This window comes from Euprymna scolopes, chromosome 25, assembly GCF_053919585.1.
Source record: "Euprymna scolopes isolate OS-2025 chromosome 25, ASM5391958v1, whole genome shotgun sequence".
NCBI lineage: Eukaryota > Metazoa > Mollusca > Cephalopoda > Sepiida > Sepiolidae > Euprymna > Euprymna scolopes.
In genome coordinates this window covers 55,311,810-55,334,911 of record NC_136506.1, presented here as the reverse complement: position 1 = coordinate 55,334,911, position 23,102 = coordinate 55,311,810, and the positions used below count along the sequence as shown (strand labels likewise).

The following is a 23,102-nucleotide window of genomic DNA, read 5'->3' as shown; positions in this document are numbered from 1 at the left end:
CCAAGCAGTTTGAAAGATGTACTCTCAGATAAAGAGTCACTGGCCATTGCTATTGGTGACAGAGAAGGTTTCTTTTAATTATTGAAGGAAACCAGTTTAGTCTTGCAGCATTGAATGTGACCATCCATTTTTGTCCCCATTCCACTACAGATTGGAGATCATCCTCTAGTGTTTTTGCCATTTCTTTAGATATATGTTCATTGGTTTTCCTGTCATGCTGTTATAGAGTGTAGTGTCATCAGCATATATACCCATCTCAGAGGCAATTTTGTCGGGGAGGTCATTAATGAATATTAGGAACAATAGAGATCCAATGATAGACCCCTGAGGCACTCCCAAATTTATATCATATTGTTTAGATGTACGACCGTCGATGATAACCTGGATTTTTCTCTTATATAAAAAGGATTTTATTATGTTAAGTATTCTACCAGTGATACCGTATGATCTAATTTTCCTGAGGAGACCCTCATGCCACATCCTTTCAAAAGCCTTAGATATATCTAGAGCTACCGCTCTGCCCTCCCTCGCTTTGTCCAGTGAATGGTATATACGTTCAGAGATTACAGTGAGGGTGTCTGCTGTGGAACGGGCTTGTCTAAATCCATATTGATGGTCAGTCAGAAGTTTAGCATCTGTAAGGTGAAGGACGAGAGCATGGTTAATTAAGGTCTCAAATATTTTGGCGAAAAGTGTGAGGAGGCTAATGGGGCGATAATTAGATGTGTCGGTTCTTTCACCAGAATTCTTGAAAACTGGTACCACAGAAGCAGTTTTCCAACAGTCCAGAAAGCAAGATTCATTAAGGCATTTGTTGTAGAGTTTGCAGAGAACTGGAGCTACTTTGGCTGAGCACTTTTTTAATAGCACAGCTGGGATGAGATCAGGTCCACATGCTTTTGAAGTGTCAAGGTTTTTTATGATAGCATGCACCTGAGCACGGGTGATTTTTAAATCGTCTAGCGCAGTGTCTGTTTGCAAAGTAAAGTTATACAGGGGGTGCTTGGAAGTGTTCAGTGTGGAGTTTGAGGCAAACCGACTGGCAAGCATATTAGCCTTGTCGGTTGCTGAGCAAACAACCTCATGATTGTTGGTTAGTGGGGGAATTGTTGATTGCCCATTATTTAATACACTGTTGTAGATTTTCCAGAAGTCATGGGTTCCTAATTTTTTTGCTTCTATGCGTTTTTTAGTGGTTTCAGTAAATTCTCTCTTAGCTGTCGCTATTTCTTTCTTAACGTTACTTCTAGCTTCTATATACTTCTGTCTGTTTGAACTGGACTGGTCGGTTAAATCTGTGTTATGCAATGCTGCCTTTGAGCAATGGCAGTTGTGCAAGTAGAAGTAAACCATTGGGGAGAGTGGGGCTTGCTATAAAATTTCCTCACGGGAACATGTGCTTCAATTGCCGTTTTGAACCATTCAGTGGTCTCATTTGCACACTGTTCAGCTGGAAGAGAAAAAATATTTCCCCATGAAGCATCTCTGATAAGATCTCTGATGGCTTCCCAGTCAGCCTTTTTGTAATATCTCGTTGTTTTCAGCATGACTCTTCAGTTTTGGGTCTAGAGTTTAGGGCGATTTCAACCATTATCACTACATGATCAGCATTCCCAAGTGGGATGTCAGCATTTGTTATACAATCCTCGGAAACTGGTCAGAAACAGATCTAGAAGTGATGCGTGTTCTTCTTGCTGGTCAGGGAAACGGGTTGGAAACGTAACCATTTGTGATAGGGAGTGAGATATAGCGAAGCTATGTGTTGTGCTGCCCGCTGCATCTGTGTAAGTATCCATGCCAGTTTTTGTGGTGGACATTAAAGTCTCCAAATACATGTACTTGTGCGTTAGTGTCGAGGGAGAGTGCTGTATCTATGCTGAGAGACTTTGTTGATTATGGTGGAGTTTTTGGTCGAGGGAGAGCGGTAGAGAAAATAAAAGTAGCTAATGTTATGTTGTATGTTTAGTCTAAAGCACATAAAGGCTTGATAGTCTGATTCTAGGTTTGTTTCTCTAGTCAAGGGGAGGGTTTTACGAATGTAGACTCCAAGTCCGTGCATATGTCGGTCAGAGTCCTTATGGCAGAGTGGGAGATATCCGGGCATGTTAAAGAGGGGATGGAGGAGTGTAGGTTAGTTTTCGTAAATAAATACATTTCTCATATTTTAATGATTAGAATGACCTGCAAACTTAATTTAGACATTTAGTTGTAATTCAGTTCTTTCCTTTTTCTTTAAAGAATAATGTTTGTTATAATAATGCTAGCAGGCCTACCGACCATTGTTATTGGCCATGCAAAACACAAAATATATGGGCTATTATTCTCTCCCATTCTTTTCAGTTTTTCTACCCTTTTTTGTCTCTGCCCTATCGTCTCTCTTGTTTTAACAGTTTCTTCTGCACCACTTCCCTAAAAATATAAAATCTATATTTGTTTTTATTTATTCCTAGGCAGCACAGTTTCTTATCTCCTCCCCTTTAACGATGTAATTATACTGGTATTTATTTTAGTATATTTTCAGACAATGCTACGTATCAAGCCTTCCTCTTTCTCAAGCATATATGAGGTTTCTTAAATAAGTTTCCAGACTTTTTCTGTATGGGCACTTTTATTGATAAAAAAAACATGTCAATGATCCTTATCACAACGTCTTCATCTCCTCAATTGTCTCATAATGACAGCCTCTAAGGTTTTCCTTGAGTAATGTCTGAACTATAGGGATGGTGAGGAACTGTCTTGATGCCCATTTTTGTCAAATAGTCTGTGATAAGGATGGAGCACTGTTGGGACAAACTTCGCATAAATCTTCTGCATCATCAGTTATTCGCAAATAATTGTGTGTACAGTTCCCGCACTGATATCAAACTGTGCACTTATTGTCTCTATAAACACACAATAGTCCTTATCCATGAAATTCTTTATTTGGCCAATCAACTCTGCTGTCCTGACTTCCTTACTCTTCTCACAGACTCCCTGCCTGCTTTGAATCATTATGCCATTCAAAAACTGATGCTCGATTCATGCAAAATGGTCCAAAAGCACTCTGAAGCATTCCATATGTTTTGTGGCATTTCTTCCAAGTTTAAAACAGAATTTTATTGCATATCATTCTTCTAAAGTGTCCACATTTCTTTTTTGAAATTCACCAGCTGTGACAATCAGGTTTTAGTAGGGTGTATACCAATTCCTGCTGTAGCTGTTCATTTTAACCAGAAATCATAAAAATTGGTCAGTCATCTTATAAGATGTATAGCAATAACATACTGAATTTTTAAGAGTTTCTGACAATTTTAAATGCCTGTACAAAAAATCTGGGAACTTATTGAAGGTACTTTGTACCAGATAGGAAATGTGTAACACACTTGTTCTAATCTAAGATACTGAGTCCTGAGCAATGCAGAGTACCTTTTCTTGCAACAATAGTATAACAACATATAGTGAAAATCTTTTGCCTGCTCAATGTGGTGTTTAAAACACCTGCTCTATGTAGGATTGTTCAAGCTAGGATCTTGATGATTCCCAGGTAATGTTGAATGACCACACCTGCTCTATTTAGGATATTAAGCATCTTAAATTAACTTATCAAATATAATACTGTATTATTATTATTATTATTATTATTATGACTCCTGGGCAATGTTAGTCTAACTAGACAGTTGCTGAAGCTATCCAAATAAAATTAAGGATGCCTCCAGACACTGCTAAAGCCACCCTAATCTGAAGAGAAGTTTAAGAAATGTTAAGTAATTTTGAAAGAAAATGCAGTCATCGTTTTCTTTCCAAATTATTGCTGAAAAAACTCAGCTCCATCCCCTTTTTTCTTTTTTCTACTGTTTATTCATCCCAAACAAGGCACAGTGGCATTAAGTCATCTATAATCTCTATCTACCTATATATATATATATATATATATCTATAAGGCAAAAAGTTTTTGCATGTCCGCAAAAGGCTTCTTTTTTTGGGGGGGGGGGGTACTATCACATAGAAGTGTTTATATATCCCCTAGATAATAATAAGATTTACGATTTGCGAACGCGCGTCACGGCTAGATTTATTTACATTGACTTTTACTCGATTCTTGTTATTTCGGCTGCTTTCGTGTTGATTCGGCTTTTTTGTATAAAACTGAAACTGATGTGAAACTAGAAAGCAATGGCCGTTTGGTCAATGTCGGTTTTTGCCCTCGTATCAGACAATTGCTTTCATTTAGACACTCCCCTAATAAAGGGGGAGCTGATTTTCCTCAATATGTTGGAGAAACAAAACCAGACAAAGTTGGGTAAAAAACAAACCTAAAAGAACTATCCCGTTAAAATTAAATGCAGTCCTCTGACCTAATTAAGTTCGCCGCGCACCTGCCATTTATAAACATTAAATTGAAATTGCTTTCAGTTACTTTCCTTTCGTGGGCGAGCAGGTAACTGATCAAGTTTTTTGCCTCAACGTTCCGAGTTCGATCCTACCTACCTACCTACCAAAACTTTTTATTTTTATTTTTTTATTTTTCCTGTTTTATTTTAATATAGTTTGGATCTAACCCTCCCCCCTCCCCCAACACACACACTTCTACAAACACCCAGGCAACGACCTCCAGAAAAGCAATTAGCTTTGATCAATGTGTGGAAAACCCTTCATATCTAACAATTGCTATTCATGAGAGCTCCTCCTTCTTGAAGGGAGCTGGTTTTCCCCAACATCGTGGGGAAACAAATTAATGAAATGGCGGAAAGCTGAACTAGCCTTCAACCAACGTTCATTTCTGCATTCACTTAGCAAGTTAACATTTTGATTGGCATCACTAAATTTGAATGCATTCCACTCCCTCTGGCTCTGTAGCTTAGTGGTAAAAGTTCATGTTTTTTTTTTCATTTTCTTTCTACATTCACTTAGCAAGTCAACTTTATGATTGAGATCACTAAATTTGAACACTTTTCAATTCCTATGGCCTCATAGCGTAGTGGGGAAAATATTACGTTTTCTTTCACTTTCTTTTCCACATTTAGGTTCATCACGAGTTTGAGTCTCCCTCCCTACTAAGACTTTTTTTATTTTTCTTTTACATCTACAAACACCTGGGTAACGCGGGTACCCCCACTAGTCTTCTATAATATAAATCTCATCTGTCTGTTTAAATGTTTGTATGTCTTCCTAAAATTTTCAACAGAAGCACTGGATTTTCACGTGTCAGTATCATTTTGAAGTTGAACCCTTCGGACGACAAATATTGAAAAATTGGCCAAAAACATTAATTCCTTCACCCTCAACTGGGCACTTTTCTACAGGGAGGGGATCGCTTTTTTTTGCCAATATTTTCGAAAGTCAGCACCTCTTTTTGATTGTCTAGCCTTAATGTCACTTCCGGTTTGGTGACGGGCGCAATGGTAAAGATGTCACTTTTTTTTCACATTCTTTTCCTTCTTCGCGGTACAGGTTTGAACCTGCCTGCCTACTACCACTTTTTTTTTTTTTTTTTTTTTTGGCTCAACACACACCTCCAAATACCCGGGAAATTGCAGGCATCCAGACAAGTAAAGGGTTACTAGTAAGGACTAAATTTGCCAGGATATTATATAGAGAGATGTCTGTTCACATTACACTTTCTTGTCAGTACAGTCAGGGAAACAAGGGCTCTGAAGGGAATTCCAAAGTCTAGCAGCTTGAGGGAAGAAGCTATTTGAGTAGCTGGTTTTACGGCATCTCTATAGGGTAGGGGTGGAATTTTGCAGGTTGTCTGGTTTGTTGGGGTTATTTATATCGAGAGGGTGCTAGTGCTTTAAGTTTGTTCAAGCACTTACCATATTAAAGTACTTGTAAAACAGGCGCAGGGATGTCATATTTCAGTGATGGGACAGAGGTTGGAGTTTGGCTGACGGTGCAGAATCTATCTGGTTAGCGACTCTTTTTTTAACCCTGTCTAGGAGCGAGAGACTAGTGGGAGATGCACGAGCCCAGATGTGATAACAATATTCCATGCATGTGCAAATAGTAACTTTGTAGAGATATGGGATACTCTCAGGTGTGAGTAACCTTCTAGCACAGTAGAGAGAAAACCCCTTTCTCGCAGCAGCTTTGGCGATTACCTCAATGTATTTGTTACAGTTCATATTGTTTGCGAATGTTAAACCGAGGAGCTTGAGGGAAGGACTTTCAGGTAGTATATTATTAGCCATTTGTAGCAGAATTAGCAGTAACCAAAATGAGAAATAGAGAGCTTAACTCGGATACGTCTGTTTTGGGCTGAGCGAAAGAGAGAGTTCCAAGATGGCGTCCATGGGCTTTTATTAGCGTTTACCCAATGTAATTATCGTTGAATTACGTCTGCTCTCGCGCGATTATGCAAATATGTCGTTTTCGGCCGCTATAAAGGCAGGACACTGGAAAGGAGAGGGAGCATTCTGCAGATTGTGTGTAGGTTATTCTGGCGAGTAGATTGTGCTTATTACGACCCACGTGTCTGCGAGAAGCGAGTTTTTTGTCTTGTCTGTTTTTAGTTGTATTTTTTTTTGTTTCCTACTACATTTTTTTTTTTTTTTTTTCAAGCTATTTTGGCGCAGGTGCGGATAAGCAGCGATATTATCAAGCTGTTCTCTGGCGAGGGAGACGTTGTAGTGTGGCTGAAAAAAGTGAGACTTGTCGCACAACTTCAGCAGGTGGATGATGTAGTGAGTCTGCTACCTTTATATCTGGAAGGTGATGCACTGGCCCTCTACATGGAAATGGAGGAGGATGATCAAAGAGACTCACAAAATTGACTTTCGTCACTGGGTTCCCTGACGCTATCTCAATTGCTCTTCAACAGGTGCCGAACATCAAAATCCTGACCCTGGGAGAACTAATGTCGAGAGCAAGAATTTTGACGACGACTGGGGAACACAATCAGGACGTGGTTGCGGCCACACGCTCACCCAACAACCACAGGGCCCAGAATATTCCTGTTAGTGTGACCTGTTTCAAGTGCAATACGAAAGGCCACTTTGCAAAGGACTGTCGAAAACGTGGAACACAGTGTTACCATTGCGGTGAGAGTGGATACTGGGCTCGGAATTGCTTGGAAAACGAGCACAGGGAGGACACATAAGCGCCAGTCTCCTTCCCCACCAAGATGCGAGTACGACACTCCCGGTGATAAGCATCCACGTTGTCGGGACGCGATGTTTGGCGCTTATTGATACAGGATGCTCTAGGACTATTTTACATGCAGACCGGTGTCGGTCTTGGAGAAAAACGAACGTAGATGTCAAAATGATTGGTGGAATGTCCCATGCGTGTTGCGGTGTTGGAGCGGTCTCTGTGTCCACTGACGAAGGTGTGTCTGCCAGAATCGATGTGTTGGTGGTGCGTGGCAAACCGTTGGGGTTTGACTTACTTCTAGGGATCGATGCCATAAAAGCTCTGGGCGGTGTCGTTGTCAACCCTACAGGATCAGTACAGCTGGGCAACAGGAAAAATATTAAATGCGCAGCCATTTCTATTAATGAACCAGATTTCACCGCCACCTTTGATCATCAAAACCGAATGTGGACCGCATCGTGGAAGTGGTCTGAGGACCCCCCCCCCTGAAAGACTACACAATCGAGTGTCAGAATACCCAGTGCCAGCAGAAATCCGTGAAGAATACACACAGGAGCTCCGCACCTGGATAGATAATGGTTGGCTCGTGCCGTACCCAGAGAATAAATTGGGACCTCCCAAAGGCCTAATTCCCCTGATGGCTGTGATGCAGCAGAACAAAGCCAAAGTGCGCCCGGTAATGGACTACCGGGAGCTAAATCATTACGTAGACGCGTTTACGGCCAACGCAGATGTTTGTGCGGCTAAGCTGCGCGAATGGAGACAAAAAGGTTCTAACGTGTCTCTACTGAACCTCAGGAGAGCATACCTACAAGTCCGGGTCCATGAGACACTGTGGTCATACCAGACTGTGGAAATCGATGGGAAAAAATATTGCCTGACCCGTCTGGGGTTCGGTTTGAATGTGGCTCCCCTGATCATGAGAGCAATTGTCAGCGAAGTATTGTCTCAGGAAGAAGGTGTAAGCCACGCAGCATCTGCTTACATCGATGACATTTTTGTCAACGAGGACTTGGTGCCCGCGACCCATGTAAGAGAACACCTAGCGCAGTTCGGGTTGGAGTGCAAGAACCCGGAGCGGTTGAAGGATGGTGCACGGGTGCTGGGATTGGCAGTCTGGATGGAACACAGTGAACTACGGTGGAAGCGAGGAAATGCAATTCCAGAGGCTCCCAGCATTGTGACGTGATGAACAATGTTTTCCCTGTGTGGTCGACTTATCGGGCACTTTCCGGTGTGCGGTTGGCTTCGTGTAGCTTGTGGAATACTTAAAAGGAGAGTAAGTTCGGTAACGAAGGGCTGGGATGATGAAGCAAGGGACGCCGTACTGCATCATATGATGTTCGAAACCTTGGAATCTGTGCAGCGGAACGATCCGGTCCGGTGAAAGTGGTGTGTGGATGGCAAAGAGCTGAATGTATGGGTCGATGCTAGCTCCCTAGCAATTAGTGCAGCCTTGGAGATGCACGAAACTGTGTTGGAGGATGCATGTTGGCTGCGACCTAAAGGTGACTCTCAACATATCAACTTAGTTGAGCTGGATGCCATATTGAAAGGTATCAATTTGGCTTTACAGTGGCAGAGCAAAGTGCTACACATAAAGTCAGATTCTATCTGCGTATACCATTAAGTCTCGGACACGTTAACTGGAAAGGCGCGAGTGCGCACCAAAGCAGCAAGCGAGATGCTTATTAGGAGGCGACTAAGCACTCTAAAGGAGCTCGTGAAAGAGTACGGGCTGACAGTGGACGTGACGCTGGTTCCATCAGCACGAAACATTGCTGATCGATTGACACGAATACCACAGACATGGTTTGAGGCAATGAAAAAGAAAAACGGGCTTGACTCGGTGATATGCGCGGTTCACACAGACGAGCTGGATGAGAGTCAAATCATGGCTATTCACAAAGATAGTGGACATCCGGGGGTGCGCGCACTACCTACTTTGTCAGAAGAAGTTGCCCAACCACGACAAAAGCAACCGTTAAAACGGTCATACCGAAATGTGAGGAATGCCAGTCCATTGACCCAGCGCCAGTCAGGTGGGAGAAGGGAAAGCTGGAAGTTAACGAGAATTGGCAAAGAATTGGAATGGATATCACGCATTATGGCACCTTCCATTTTTTAACTCTAACAGACTGTGGTCCATCGCGTTTCTCCATTTGGAGGAAATTGGCAAGGCAGGACTCGGCAAGCGTGATCCATCAGTTGGAAACAGTGTTCCTCGAGCGTGGTGCGCCGCATGAAATCCTGTTAGACAATGACACGGCTTTCTGCAGCAACACATTCCAAGCATTTGCACATAAATGGGGAGTTCACTTGCGATTCTGTTGTGCGTACGCTCCAGCCGGGAATGGCATAGCGAAGCGATGTCACCGTACAGTGAAACGAATAGCGGCTAGAATGCGCTGCCCCATACAGGAAGCTGTCTACTGGTATAACATTACACCAAGAGACGAGAAATCTCCCTTCACTGCGCCTGCCAACAGGATTTATCGATACGAAGTTCGAGTAAAGGAGACCAATCTCGCAACTGCGTCCGCAGATCCCAAGGACAGCTCTTACCAGGTTGGAGATCGCATGTGAGTCAAAAGACCGCAAAATCGATTTACCACGAGGTTCGGCAAGGGTGAGGTGACCAAGGTAATCGATTTTGGTGGACGGTGTGCCTCGCCACGTGAAAGATCTGCGCCCTTGCCATTATGTTGTTACATCGGAGGTTGAGGAAGACGGTACAATGTCTTCTGAACGAGCAGAGAGTATAATGCAGGACGATGGAGAGCCATATACTGCACATACTGAAGAAGAGGAAGAGGGACCACCCATCTTGCCTTTACGAAGGAGTACTCGACAAAGACGGATACTGCCCCCCTGTCCCTGCCCGGATTGTGAAACACCGCTTATGGAACAGGCTGGCGGCAATAACGGTGGTAATGAGGAAGATGACAAGGAGGAAGTGCTGCCTCTGGTTCTTTGAAGAAGTATCCGACAAAGACGACTGCCCCCATGCCCCGTTTGTGATCATGAGATCAGGGGGCAGTGTAGCAGAATTAGTAGTAACCAAAATGAGAAATAGAGAGCTTACCTCGGATACGTCTGTTTTCGGCTGAGCGAAAGAGAGAGTTCCAGGATGGCGTCCATGGGCTTTTATTAGCATTTACCCAATGTAATTATAGTTGAATCACGTCCGCTCTCGCGCGATTTTTTATGTTGTTCTCGGACGCTATAAAGACAGGACACCGGAAAGGAGAGGGAGCGTTCTGCAGATTGTGTGTAGGTTATTCTGGCGTGTAGATTGTGCTTATTATGACCCACGTGTCTGCGAGAAGCGAGTTTTTTGTCCCGTCTGTTTTTAGTTGTATTTTTTGTTTTGTTTGTTTTGCCTACTACATTTTTGTTTCACCATTGCAGTCAGTAGTTGAGAGGGTTTCTTGTAAATAAAAAAATAAGCTTAGTTTTGGCAACATTGAACGTTACCATCAGTTTTGGTTCCATTCCACTTAAGACTTGAGGTCTTCCTCTAGAGTCTTAGCCATTTCTTTATGTATGTATTCATTAGTTTTTCTGCTCGGGTCTATTATAGAGTGTAATGTCATCAGCAAATATACCCATCTCACTGACAATTTTATCAGTGGGATAATTTATAAATATTAGGAATAATAATGGTCTGAGGATTGATCCCTGTGGCACACCTGCATTTATATCATATTTTTCAGCTGAACGACTATCAAACACAACCTGGGTTTTTCTATTATCTAAGAAAGATTTGATTATCTTAAATAAGTGTCTAGTAATATCATACAATTGAATTTTGATAAGAAGACCATCGTGCCAAACCTTGTCAAAGGCCTTAGATATGTCTATGAATACTGAACTAGCCTCCCCTACTTTATCCAGTGCATAGTATATCGGTTTGGAGATTGCAGTTAGGATATCTGCAGTAGAACGGGCTTGCCTAAATCCATACTGTCGGCAGAAAGAAGTTTATTATCTATGAGGTGGCGAACTAGTGCTTGATTGATTAAGGGCTCAAAGATTTTGGCAAACAGAGGGAGGAGGCTTATGAGGTGATAATTTAGTGGGTTAGTTTTCTTGCTGGAATTTTTGAAAACTGGTACAACAGAAGCAATTTTCCAGCAGTCTCGAAAGCAAGATTCAATAAGGCATTTATTGAAGAGTTTAGAGAGCAACTTCAGTGGAATATTTTTTTAATAGTATAGCAGGGATAAACTTGGGCCCACATGCTTTTGAGGTGTCTAGTTTTTTATGGCATTATGAGCAAAGGAAAAAAATGAATTTCAGATTGACTGGGGCTTAAGTTTGCAAAGTGGAAATTTGGAAATGGGTGATTAGTTAGGTCTAAAGTGGAGTTTAAGACAAACCATTGAGCAAGCAAATTTTCTTTTTTGGTTGTTATGCAGGCAATCTTCAAGTTGTTGGATTGACTATTATTTACTGGGCTGTTATGAATTTTCCAAAAATCACAAGTCCCTAATTTCTGCCACTCAATATGTTTTCTAGTAACTTCTGAATACCTGCTCTTAGCTGCAACTACTTCTCTCTTAGAATTATTTCTAGCTTCATCAAACTTATCTATTTGTATTGGACTTATGTCTGATGAATCTGTGGAATGCATGCTGCCTTTGAGCAATGACAGCTGCACAAGTAGAAGTGAACCATTATGGAAAGAGAGGTTTGCTAAAGAACTTCTGTGAAAGAACTTGTGCTTCAATTGCTGCTTTGAACCACTCAGTAGCCTCACTTTCACACTGTTCCATAGGAAGAGAAAGGATACTACACCATGGAGCATCTCTGATGTGATCCCTGATGGCTTCTCAGTTAGTCTTATAGTATCTTGTCGTTTTGAGTAATGGCACTTCAACTTGGAGTCGAGAATTTAGAGAGATTTCTACCATTATCGCAATGTAATCAGCATTTTTGAGTGTGCTATGGGCATTTGTTACACAATCCTTAAGAACTGTGATCAAATATAGATCTAAAAGTAAGGCTTGCCGATCCTGTCGATCAGGGAGACAAATGGGATATAGAAAAGCTATGTGTGATGCTACCAGCTGCATCTGTGTGATTATAGAAACCAAATCAATTACTGTGATTGACATTGAAATGACCAAACGTACTTGGGCACTAGTATCTAGGGAGAGTGCTGTATCTATGCTGTCAGACACTTGGTTGATTAGGGTACAGTTCTGGGTCGAAGAATGGTAGAGAAAATATAAGTAGCTAATGTTATGTTGCACATTTAGGACATGAAGGCTTTTTCGTCTGGATTCTCTAGTCAAAGGAAGGATGTTTTGGGTATAGACTCCCGAGTCCATGCATATATCTGTCTGAGTCCTTACAGCAAAGTGAGAGATAACTAGGCATGATGAAGTGATTAGAGGAGATGGAAGAGTGTAGATTAGTTTCACTTAGCACTAAGGTATCTGGGAAGTTTTCTTGAAGAAATGATTCTATGTATATGTTAGTCCTAATCTGCAGATATTTGTGAATGCAAGCCTTGAGGGAGGAGGCGACTTGGTTTTTGGTTTGGTCGTGGTTTTTAGGAAATCTGTACATAATCCCTTAAGGTTGCACTTAAAGATTCTTGAATACTTTCATAATCTTTCCTGGTTAATTTTCGTTTAGAATACGCTTTTAAATTTGATATGGATTCTCTAACCATTCTTGAATAGAGCACATACACATATTGAGTTTAATAAATATATGCTTAGATGAACTTTTTTTCTTCCAGTAAATAATGCATTTGGATAATTGAGCTGCAAACTTTTTCTAACCATTTTTGTTTCGTAGGCTGACACTTCTATAGTGACCCGTACCAGTGTTCATGTTGATCCCAAGTCTGGAAAGCCTCAAGCAACAACCACAACACACATTAATATGCCCAAGTTGAACAAAAGTTTCAGTGAACCCATGCTAGATGTACAGTTCAAAAAAGCAGGATGTGGTAAGTTGCATTTCTATTCTGTTCGAAATAATATTATCTTTACTAGATCAACAAGAAGCATTGGAGTAAAAGAAATGGTCTTTTATACAAAATATTTATGATCATTTTCTTTTGTGTTTATCCTATGCAATGAGTCCACATTCATTTTCTCCTTTTTACTATACACGATCAAAATTTTGGTTGGGATAAAAAGCAGCCATCTTGAGATCTATTAAGCAAATTAGAAAAACCTGCTTTAATGTTTTTATGTTTTTTTTCTTGATCTGGACCAATTGTATATTTTTGTCATTAGCAATGTCTTAATTTTACCAAAATGTTTGTCATATATTTTTACCCGTTTTGTAAATAGAATCTGATGAGGAAGAAGTTTGGACACTTCGGCCTGGACAGACACCAAGATCTAGAAAGAGGAATTCCAAGTCCCCTCGCCACCAACGAACGCAGTCAGAATCTGAGTAAGTTTTAATTTTGTTACATAAAGAGACCTGCAAAATTTATAAAATGATATTTTAAATAAAAATGTTTCCTATATTCAATTCTGATGTATCTGTTACAAAAAAATCTGAAAATATATTTCCAATATTATTAATGTAACTTGTTATGCCACTGCTATGAATTAAAGATTTTCAGTGAAAACCTTTAAAAGAATCCTAAGTCTGTTCTTGAATTCTTCCTTGAGCTTCCTGATTTAAACTTGAAATGATAGCAAATTCATCAACCAATGCTTCCTTTCATATCAGTGCTTAAATTTTCAAGTTCTTTTATCTAGTGCTACCAGATCAGGCTGTCTGAATATATTGGTTTCCTGAGATAAAATGCACCAGACATAAAAATTTTGTTTTTAACTCTTTGCTAAACTCTATCATATTCTGCAAAACCAAAAACAAGTCTCCCCACCACCCTCTCTTTTTCTTCCTCCCTCACTTTCCTTCTGGCTTCTTGACTTAAAACTCATAAAACATTAATATTATAACCCTTTCCCTTTCCAAACCTCAATAATGTTCTGCAGGGCCAGAAACGAAAACCAGAGCTAATACAAGACAACCAAATTGAAGATATAAAGAACTTGAAGCATAAACTTTTTATAAAATTACTACATGTGGGATGAATAACACAAAAGAGGTTGATGTACTGTGAAACAAAATAACTAAATCAAACATTGTGTTTACATGCTTGAAGATATAAAAACCTGAAACATAAAACGTTAACACATTAAATGGATTTTATATTAAATAATCCAAAAGGGTTAATGTAGAGCAGGACAACTACAACAGGAAGGAATATTTGAAGATATAAAAAACTTGAAACATTTACCAAAATGGCATAAATAACTCAAAAAAACAGTTGATATGTTGACACAAGCAAACCAAACATCATGCATGAAGTAGCAATACACATGAAAAAATTGAAATAGCTTAAAATATTTCAATATTGGTATGCATAGAAAGAGCTTGATGAGCTAAGAAAGAATCTTTTTAAATTTTTTAAATCTGATTAAAATTAAGGAAGTTATGGCTATTTTTGTGCCTCACACGTTTGGATATTTTCCCCTCTTTAAGACCATATGCGTTTCGTCACATTTTTTACACTACTTTTTCAGTAAAACTGTCATATCTTTGTTAAAACACAAGACTAAGAAATGAAATTTACCATATGAGTGTATTTTTGTACAAGGAATCAGAATATGCAACTGAAAATCTCCCAAAGTTTATGGTTTCCAAATAATCTGCAGTAAATGTGCATAAATATGCAGCAATTCCTTAAAAATGCCATGTATCCATAAACAGAAAAGAAGTTAGAGAACTCAAAGTTGAATTGTAATGTGCTTTATGTACAAAAAACTTAAATCTAAACATAAGACCATTTAAAAATGAATATATTGCAATATTTCTTTGGTATTATTGTAGATTAACACCTTCTGTTTAACCCCACTCAACTCCTTCTGACCACCCCTCCAAAATGTGATTCTACTTTTTAGGAAATTATGTATAAAATGCCATGAAAAACTTTAATGAAAGATAAACAAATTATTTTAGAATTGAATGTAAAATAATTTCCTATTACAGATCATTCTAGCATTTTAGGGCAGTTAACTGTTTTTTTTTCTATGGGAAAATATGCATGCTTTTTTTTTGTTTTTTTAAGATGATTATGTGTAGTTTTAAGAGGGTTTCTATGCAATGAGAATATGTGGAGGGTTGCCATTCGGACTTTGAATTAATTGTAGGGCTAAGGAAAATTATGTGTGAACATACTGAAAACTTGACAGAGACAAAGCTAACAAAAACAATATTAGAGGGGGGAGCGGTTAGTTTCACAAAAATTTAATGTAAAATAATTCACCATTTCCTGGCCATTCTAGCATTTTAGGGCAGTTAACCAATTTATTTTTATGTGTATTTTTCTTTAAGGAAGGATCTATTTTTTGTTTGTTTGTTTTAGATGCTTGTATGTGGCTTACAGAGGTATTTTGTTGAGGGGGGCTTGCCACTCGAACTTAGTGTTATTGTTAGGGTTAAAGAGTGTTTTAGGAGGAGACTTGCCACACATAATTTGGATTAGAGGTGAAGTTAAGAGAGCTTTTTTTCAAAGAGAGCGTTCATCACTCATATTTACTGTTAGCGGTTCATAATTATTGGCTTTATATTATATATTTAGTTTTAATTTAATAAGAAAGTGCGTTGCGAAATTTCAAAGAAAATTCCATAAATTTGTTGATTTCTATTTTCGAGGTTGAAGGTGTTAATTCCATAGGCCGTTTATACTATGCTGGAGCAGGTTGTAAAAATATCTTTCGCTTAATAAGTAGAAAAAAAGATTAACGAAATAAAAAGCTTCCTAATTGTAGTTTGATGTGTTTTCTAACTGCTTTTAAAATTTCAAGAATATTGATATAGATTTTGAGGGTTTGTATTACTATACACATAGATTCGAAAAAGTTGTCAAAAAAACAAATATATAACAAATAAATGTTATCAAAAGCAAGTTACTTTTCTACCTAACTGGATAATTTTTTAGTGTTTTTATTTAATGTAACATTATTCAGCTTGAAAACAGTGTTTACCGATGTTTTGGAAAATTTTAAATGACGCCCGACTCTCTTGAAACGGTAAGTTTGGGGAAAAGAGTTAAAAATAAAAAAGTAGACAAAATACTGCTAGAAACTCGCTCAATATATGTTACCGTGACATAGGCTGACATATATTCGGTGAGTTTTTAACAGAATTTTGTATAGTTTTTTTTTTTTTAATTTTTAACTCCTTTTCTCAAACTTACCGTGTCAAAGAGAGTCGGGCCGGGCGCCATTTTTAATTTTCCAATACATCAGTAAACACTGTACGTTTTTCGAGCTGAATAAACATGTTACATTAAATAAAAACACTAGAAAATTATCCAGTTAGGTAGAAAAGTAACTTATCTTGCCTTTGATAACATTTATTTGTTATATATTTGTTTTTTGACAACTTTTTCGAATCTATGTATAAACGAGATTTTGATACTTATTTTGATTTTGAAAAAAAACATTTGTGGCTGTTCGCAATAAAACATTGTTTTAATTCGCTGTTCAAAACTAATTTAAAGAATAAAAGTACATGCAAGCTATATATCTACAAAAGTTTATTTTGTTTTTTTTAACCATGTTTTTAAATTTGACGAAAAATGTAAGAAATTGCAACAGATTCATAATGCCGAATTGGTTGGGATTGTTGTTATTATACATTCTGAAAACCGAATAATTCTAAACTAATGTTATTCTGATAACAAAATAGCTCTAATTAAACATAAGAACGTTTATATTCATATTTTCATGTTTTTCTTAATTCGTTCTTGAATAAAAATTAAAGAACGCGTGTTTGTTTACACTGTGCTATTGCTGATTCTACAGGCTGGAGCTGCTGCTGCTTCTAGTAATACTAACTTCATTTGACCAAATTCGAGAAATAGAAACAATTTTTTTTTTCGGGTAGGTCCTTTTAAATTATCAATTACCGCGGTCCTACTCAACATAAAATAATACTTTTAATTGATAAAGATAGTAAAAAGATTTATTTACTTACTACTGGGTGTCCGAAGAATTTTTTTTTCAAAATGTTCGATACTCGGCATATTAAAGTCTTATTTTTAACACGACAAAAAAAGAAATGGTAAAAAATATTTCGGACACTTGACAGTATTAAGATTAACACCTCTTCTTATTGATTCCCAAATTTCATGACGAAATTCTTCATACAATCACGGTACGGACCTTTAGAAAACAGGGGGGGTCATTACAAAACCTTACCGAAAACGCCATTTTATGACGTTCACATTTTTATCACTTTATTTGCTTAATACTCTTAAAATATATAATGTACATTCATATTTATTAATTCATTTGAAAGTATATTCATTTCCGAACAAAACAGTAGTAATTTGAAGACTTGAAGTGCTTTGGTTTAAAAAATATGGCTATTTTAGTAGAACTACCTTGAAATCTGTGATTATCCAAAGCGTTTTTTCGTCCGTGTGTATTACTACATGAAGATATGATAAACTCAAAATAAAACTTTACAAAATTATTTGGTCCAGTCCATAGTGCATCAGAATATACTGACTGCCTCCTTCCAGAAAGTAAAAGTCCCTCAATGGGACTACCTGTTGATCATGGCTGGCGGCCTATAATGCATAATGGTTAGACTCCTGGAGGTTGAGCAGAACATGTCCAGGACGTAATGACGACATGGTTCTGCAACACACCACTTTGGTCCTTGCTAGACTAGCTGGAGAGTTGGACAGGTCTGATTCAATCAATTAGTTGGTTATGTCAAGCATTAATATGAACAAACCAAACAAGAAAACTCACACTTGCCACAGTCAAGCAATAAACTGATTTAATAAGCAGTGACTGAAGGTTCAATCAGGCTGGGACAAAGGTAACTGAAAGAAATAATGAAAATATATGGGGGACATAACCACATGCTTGAAATCGTCCTCACGTTTGAATATACTATGTAGCGCTGGAGAACAGAGGTGAATGAGATTTTCCCCCTTATTTTTCTTCCCTGTAAGGGGCTCCAAGGTGAAATGCATACACAACAATAACCCAACAAAATGTACAATTTCAATTGTCTAAAACAGAAGTAAGAAAACTAAAAAAGAACTAAAACACATACTTCAAGAATTAGATCCTTTTTATCTGAACTGAAAATAAACTTTAACAACCAAATAAAAATCAAAAGTGAACAATTCAACACAAATGAAGACAAAACAAAGGAAATCCAAAAATCTCCCAACAAAATTAGGGAACCAAATTCAAAAATGTGAAAGATCCAAGTCACTATTATGGATGAAAACGGACATTAAAAATAAACACACAATATCAGAAAAAAATGGAAATAGAACAGGAAAACAAAAAACCTTCTGTTGTGGAGACTCCCACTAATTAACATAGGCGGGTGAGTGAGATATATAAAGTTATCAATCACCAATACCGGGAGAGTCCGGCAACGACCACCAAATAGGCAAGACGCCTATGCTGCCTCCAGTAAGACATGCAACACGCCACCTGCCGGAATATCTCCAACTGAAGTATATCTGAAGACATGTAAATATGTATATAACTTTTCTTTCTAATATATTATTGTATACCTTTACTTTCGTGTTCTTGTTAATTATTTGTGCAGACACAACACCTTCCAAAAATCCAAATAACAAATTGTCAATTGATATGAAAAAAAAAGTCTGAACTTCTTTAAACCAACTCCTTAATTCATACTAACTGCTCTTAACTCAATTTACAGCACCACAATATCTCTGCTTAGTTTCAGCTGTCAAAAATTCAACAAACTGTCCTCTCAAATTCGATCTTTTTATAATCTCTTTTCTCCCACATATGCAAATTAATGCTACATATATATAATGAACCCACAACATCACATTCCTTTTTTCTTTTACTTTCCTCTGACGATAGAAACAGTAATTCGTTATTTTACATTTTAGATCACACAAAAAGCAGAAATAGCACTAATTGAAAACAAAAATAAATTTGAATTTAGAAACTGAGAGCCAAGAGACATACAAGACATTAAATCAAAAAGCTCCAGATCAAAACAAAAAAACCTCAGCAAGACTCTTTGTCAGTAACACAGGCTCCAATAAGACAGACCCTCAGCTTCTAAAGAGAAAAATTTCATAAATACACAGCAAATCATCTAATTGAAATTGTTGTGGAATAAAATCAAATTATAACAAACTTTTCATATTTATTTCACAAATCAACCTTACTATTGTCTGTCTACATGAAACTTTTCTACAAAACAATAGCAACTTCAAAAACACCAAACTGTGAACAATACAACTATATACATTAATGGAGGCATCTCAATTCTCATAAGGAATGATATACCCTAAAATAAGTTCTTTGTCAAAACCAATTCAAGCAATAGCAACTACAGTAACATGAGACAAAACAATCTGCTCAATATACCTCCCCCCTCATGAACCAATAAAAGAAAACAAACTAGAAAATTTAGTCAATTACTCTCACCATTCATCTTCCTAGAAGACTTAATAACTAATTCTAAAGGAAATAAACTTGAACAATTAATCAACAAAACCGATTTATCTCCTCAGCCAAAAGGATCCCACATACATAAATCCAATAAATGGATCAACAAGTGCCACAGATCTTCCCATGTGCAACCCATCAAGCTTCATGGATTACACATGGGCCACCTATGAAGAACCATGTAGAAATGACCACTACCCTATTATACACCATCCAAAACCATATACCCAGATGGAATACAAACAAAGCTAACTGGACTAAATTAAAAAAAAACTTTCCTCACTACACTTAAGAGAACATCAAATCCAAATAATGGGAGAATTCACCCAAGTACTTGCCAAACAATGCATCCAAAAAACTGTACAAAAAGCAAACTATGCTTCAATCCAGAATGCAAGATGGCTATCAGACAACGAAATGCAGCCTTAAGAAAATTATAAGATCAACCAATAACCAACCACCTCATAGAATAGACATTAAAAACTCAGAAAATAAAGAAACCAATAGTTTGGCAATAGTTTAATAAAATTAACACCTACACCAAACCCAAAACTATTAAAAAACAAGCGAATTACAGATAAAAGACATTTTCAACATACTAACTGAAATTTTTGCTGAAAATTCATCAAGACACTAATAAACAATTTCAAATATTTAAAATCAAGAAAAAACACAAAATAAACTTTCACTACAAAAACCACAAACCTTACAATGAAAGCTTCTCACTCAATGAACTAGAAACTGCGGTAAAAAAAATCATACAACTCAGCTGTAGGAACAGATGAAATGCACTAGAGCTTCCTTAAACTAATCCTGCCTGATTCAATGAAACTCCTAAAAATATATTTAAAAACTATCAATACAATATGCCACTCCAGACTAAGACTAGCACTTAAGGTGTTCCGAACCACTCCTGTAGAAAGTTTTTATGCAGAAATGCATGAAATCCCTCCAGAGTTTAGAAACCAAAACCTTGGGACTAAAATGCAGGCTGTCTAGTAGCTTCCTGAGACAAAATGCACTTACATTAAACTTCTGTTTTTGTTTTCTATTCTCTTTTGTAAAACTTAATTATGTTCTGCAAAAACAAAAACAACAGCCCCCTACCCCTTTCCCCTTCCCCTCCTTTTTTTTTCTTTCCTTCCCTACTTCCCATGAGGCATTAGAATACACCGACTGTCCTCCTGCAAAGAGTAAAAACCTCTCAAGGGCCACCTGTTGGCCGTGGATGGCGACCCATAATGACTCAGAAAAGGATCCTGGTGGCTGAGCAACTGATATCTAGGGAAATTAAAGATATCAGTTGCAACATTCCACTTTGGCCTCCTAAAAGGCTAGACGGGCGGTCGGAGGGGCCCGATCCAATCAATCGGTTAGTTACGTCAAGCCTTAACACATCTACTTTTCTATCAATTTCCTCTAAACCGTAACAAATACAGTTCTACCCTGTACCACTATAAACTATATACATATTTTCCTCTCTTTTCCATGTGTTAGAAAGCGGTGGCTAGGGTCAAATGTGCCAAATGATTAAAGTCATGACATGGCTGTATAGTGCCGGAAGTTACCACAAATGACTTGGATTGTGTAACTAAAGGATTATGGGTGATCATGGCTCTCATTTAGAACATGTATACTGTTTATGTAGCCCTGGTATGACAAGGCGAATGGGTTTCCCCCTTAACATGCCCCAATATTGGACTCCGAGGTGGGTGGGGAGCATAAACAATGAATTTAAAATATATATATATGTATATGACCAATAATAAAAACTCCAAGCGCGGATAGTTCAGATAGTGAACTATATCAAACATCTCAAAATTTATTGTATTGGACTCCACCAAAGAAACCAAAATAACTGACTTATCACCGTTTATTATACACAAAATTATATCGGCTTATATTACCTGAAAAAATGTAAAAACTTTAAAAAAATAAAACCCTACTGGTGGAAGTGGAAAGAGAAAAACATGCCACTTTTCTCCTAGGAATGAAAACTTTCTACAACATAAATATCAAAACTTATCGACACAAGAATTTGAATGCATCCAAAGGTGTAGTAAAATCGAAAGACCTCTCAATGTGCACTACTGAAGAGATAACAAAATAACTTAAAAACCAAGGAGTAATAAACGTTAAAAGAATTACAATAAAGAAAGAGAATCAGACTATACATACGAACACTTACATTATGCAGTTCAATAGACCCACTATCCCAAAAGAAATCAAAATTGGGTTCAACGTTGAAAAAGTTGAACCCTTTATACCAAACCCACTTCGGTGCTTTAAATGCCAGAAGTTTGGGCACCATGAGGATGCATGTAGGGGACGAGCAGTGTGCGGCAGATGCGGCCAGAGAGATCCAGACCACACTGTCAATGACTGCAATCTTGATTGCAAATGTGCAAATTGTGGAGAAAACCAGCCTGCTTATGCTAGAGCATGCAGAATCTGGAAGAAAGAAAAGGAAGTAATGTCAATAAAACATACTAAAAACATCTCCTTCCTCGAAGCCAGGAAAATAGATGGATACATGAAGGAAAAGATGTACTCTCAAGTCACCTCAAGTTGTATATCATCCAACATCACTAACCAAGACTCCAAATACGAAACACTAATAAACAAATTGTTACAATTGGGACCAAATGATTGGCCGAAATTTATAAATGAAATCAAACCAAACATATCATCAAAAATTAATCATCCCATTAAATCATCAACTAATGTTACCAATAAAACAAATTCTCAACCAAAATCAGAACATCCAAGAAAACAAAGTCAATCAAAAGAAAGACCACAAAAATCACCAGTACATTGTGCAGATGCTGAAAAAAACGAAACTAAGGAAAAACAAAATCAGTTAAAAGAAAGACCACACAGGTCACCAATATGTCTTCCCCGTGCTGAAAAAAAACACACTTGAAAAACAAACAAAAAATACATCTACCAAAAAACAAAATAATATAAAGAAATTACCACAAACAGAAGCCACTACTACTACAAATAGATTTACAGAATTAGAAGACATGGAAACTGAAGTTACTCCTCAAACCAAAAAAAAATCCTCATGAATTACAAGGAAATTCAATGGAATTGCTGTGGATTGAAGGCAAATTACAATGAAATTTTATTGTTGCAAACCAAATTTAATCCTTTGGTTATTTATCTCCAAGAAACCTTCCTTAAGAATGAGGACAATTTGAATATAAAACACTATCAACAATATAACTAGATTCATAATACAGGACTTGATAATACTGTAACCCTTTTCCCCCTCCCATTGCAAAACCCAATCATATTCTGCAAGGCAGAGAACAAAAATGACAAAATCCACTATAAAACAACCAAATCAAAAGCTACAAACTAACGATTGAAAATACAAGGAGCTTGAAGAATAAAAATCTCATATAAAATAACTGGATACAACATCGAATACTATTCCAAAAATAACTGGATTTGGCATTAAATAACCCAGAAAGGGTTGATATGCCGTTAAACAAAAAAAAAAATAAATAAATA

At 37.6% G+C, this 23,102-nt stretch overlaps 1 protein-coding gene across 1 annotated transcript in view; it reads left to right on the top strand.

Annotated features, from left to right (window-relative positions):
- The window catches only part of LOC145247359 (rac GTPase-activating protein 1-like), a gene marked incomplete at its 5' end in the record, with an annotated part of 132,700 nt that overhangs the window by 1,988 nt on the left and 107,610 nt on the right, over positions 1–23,102 (top strand). The window contains 2 exon segments of the mRNA XM_080109040.1: positions 12,883–13,036; positions 13,386–13,491. Of these exon segments, the coding sequence (XP_079965166.1) occupies positions 12,883–13,036; positions 13,386–13,491 (260 nt within the window).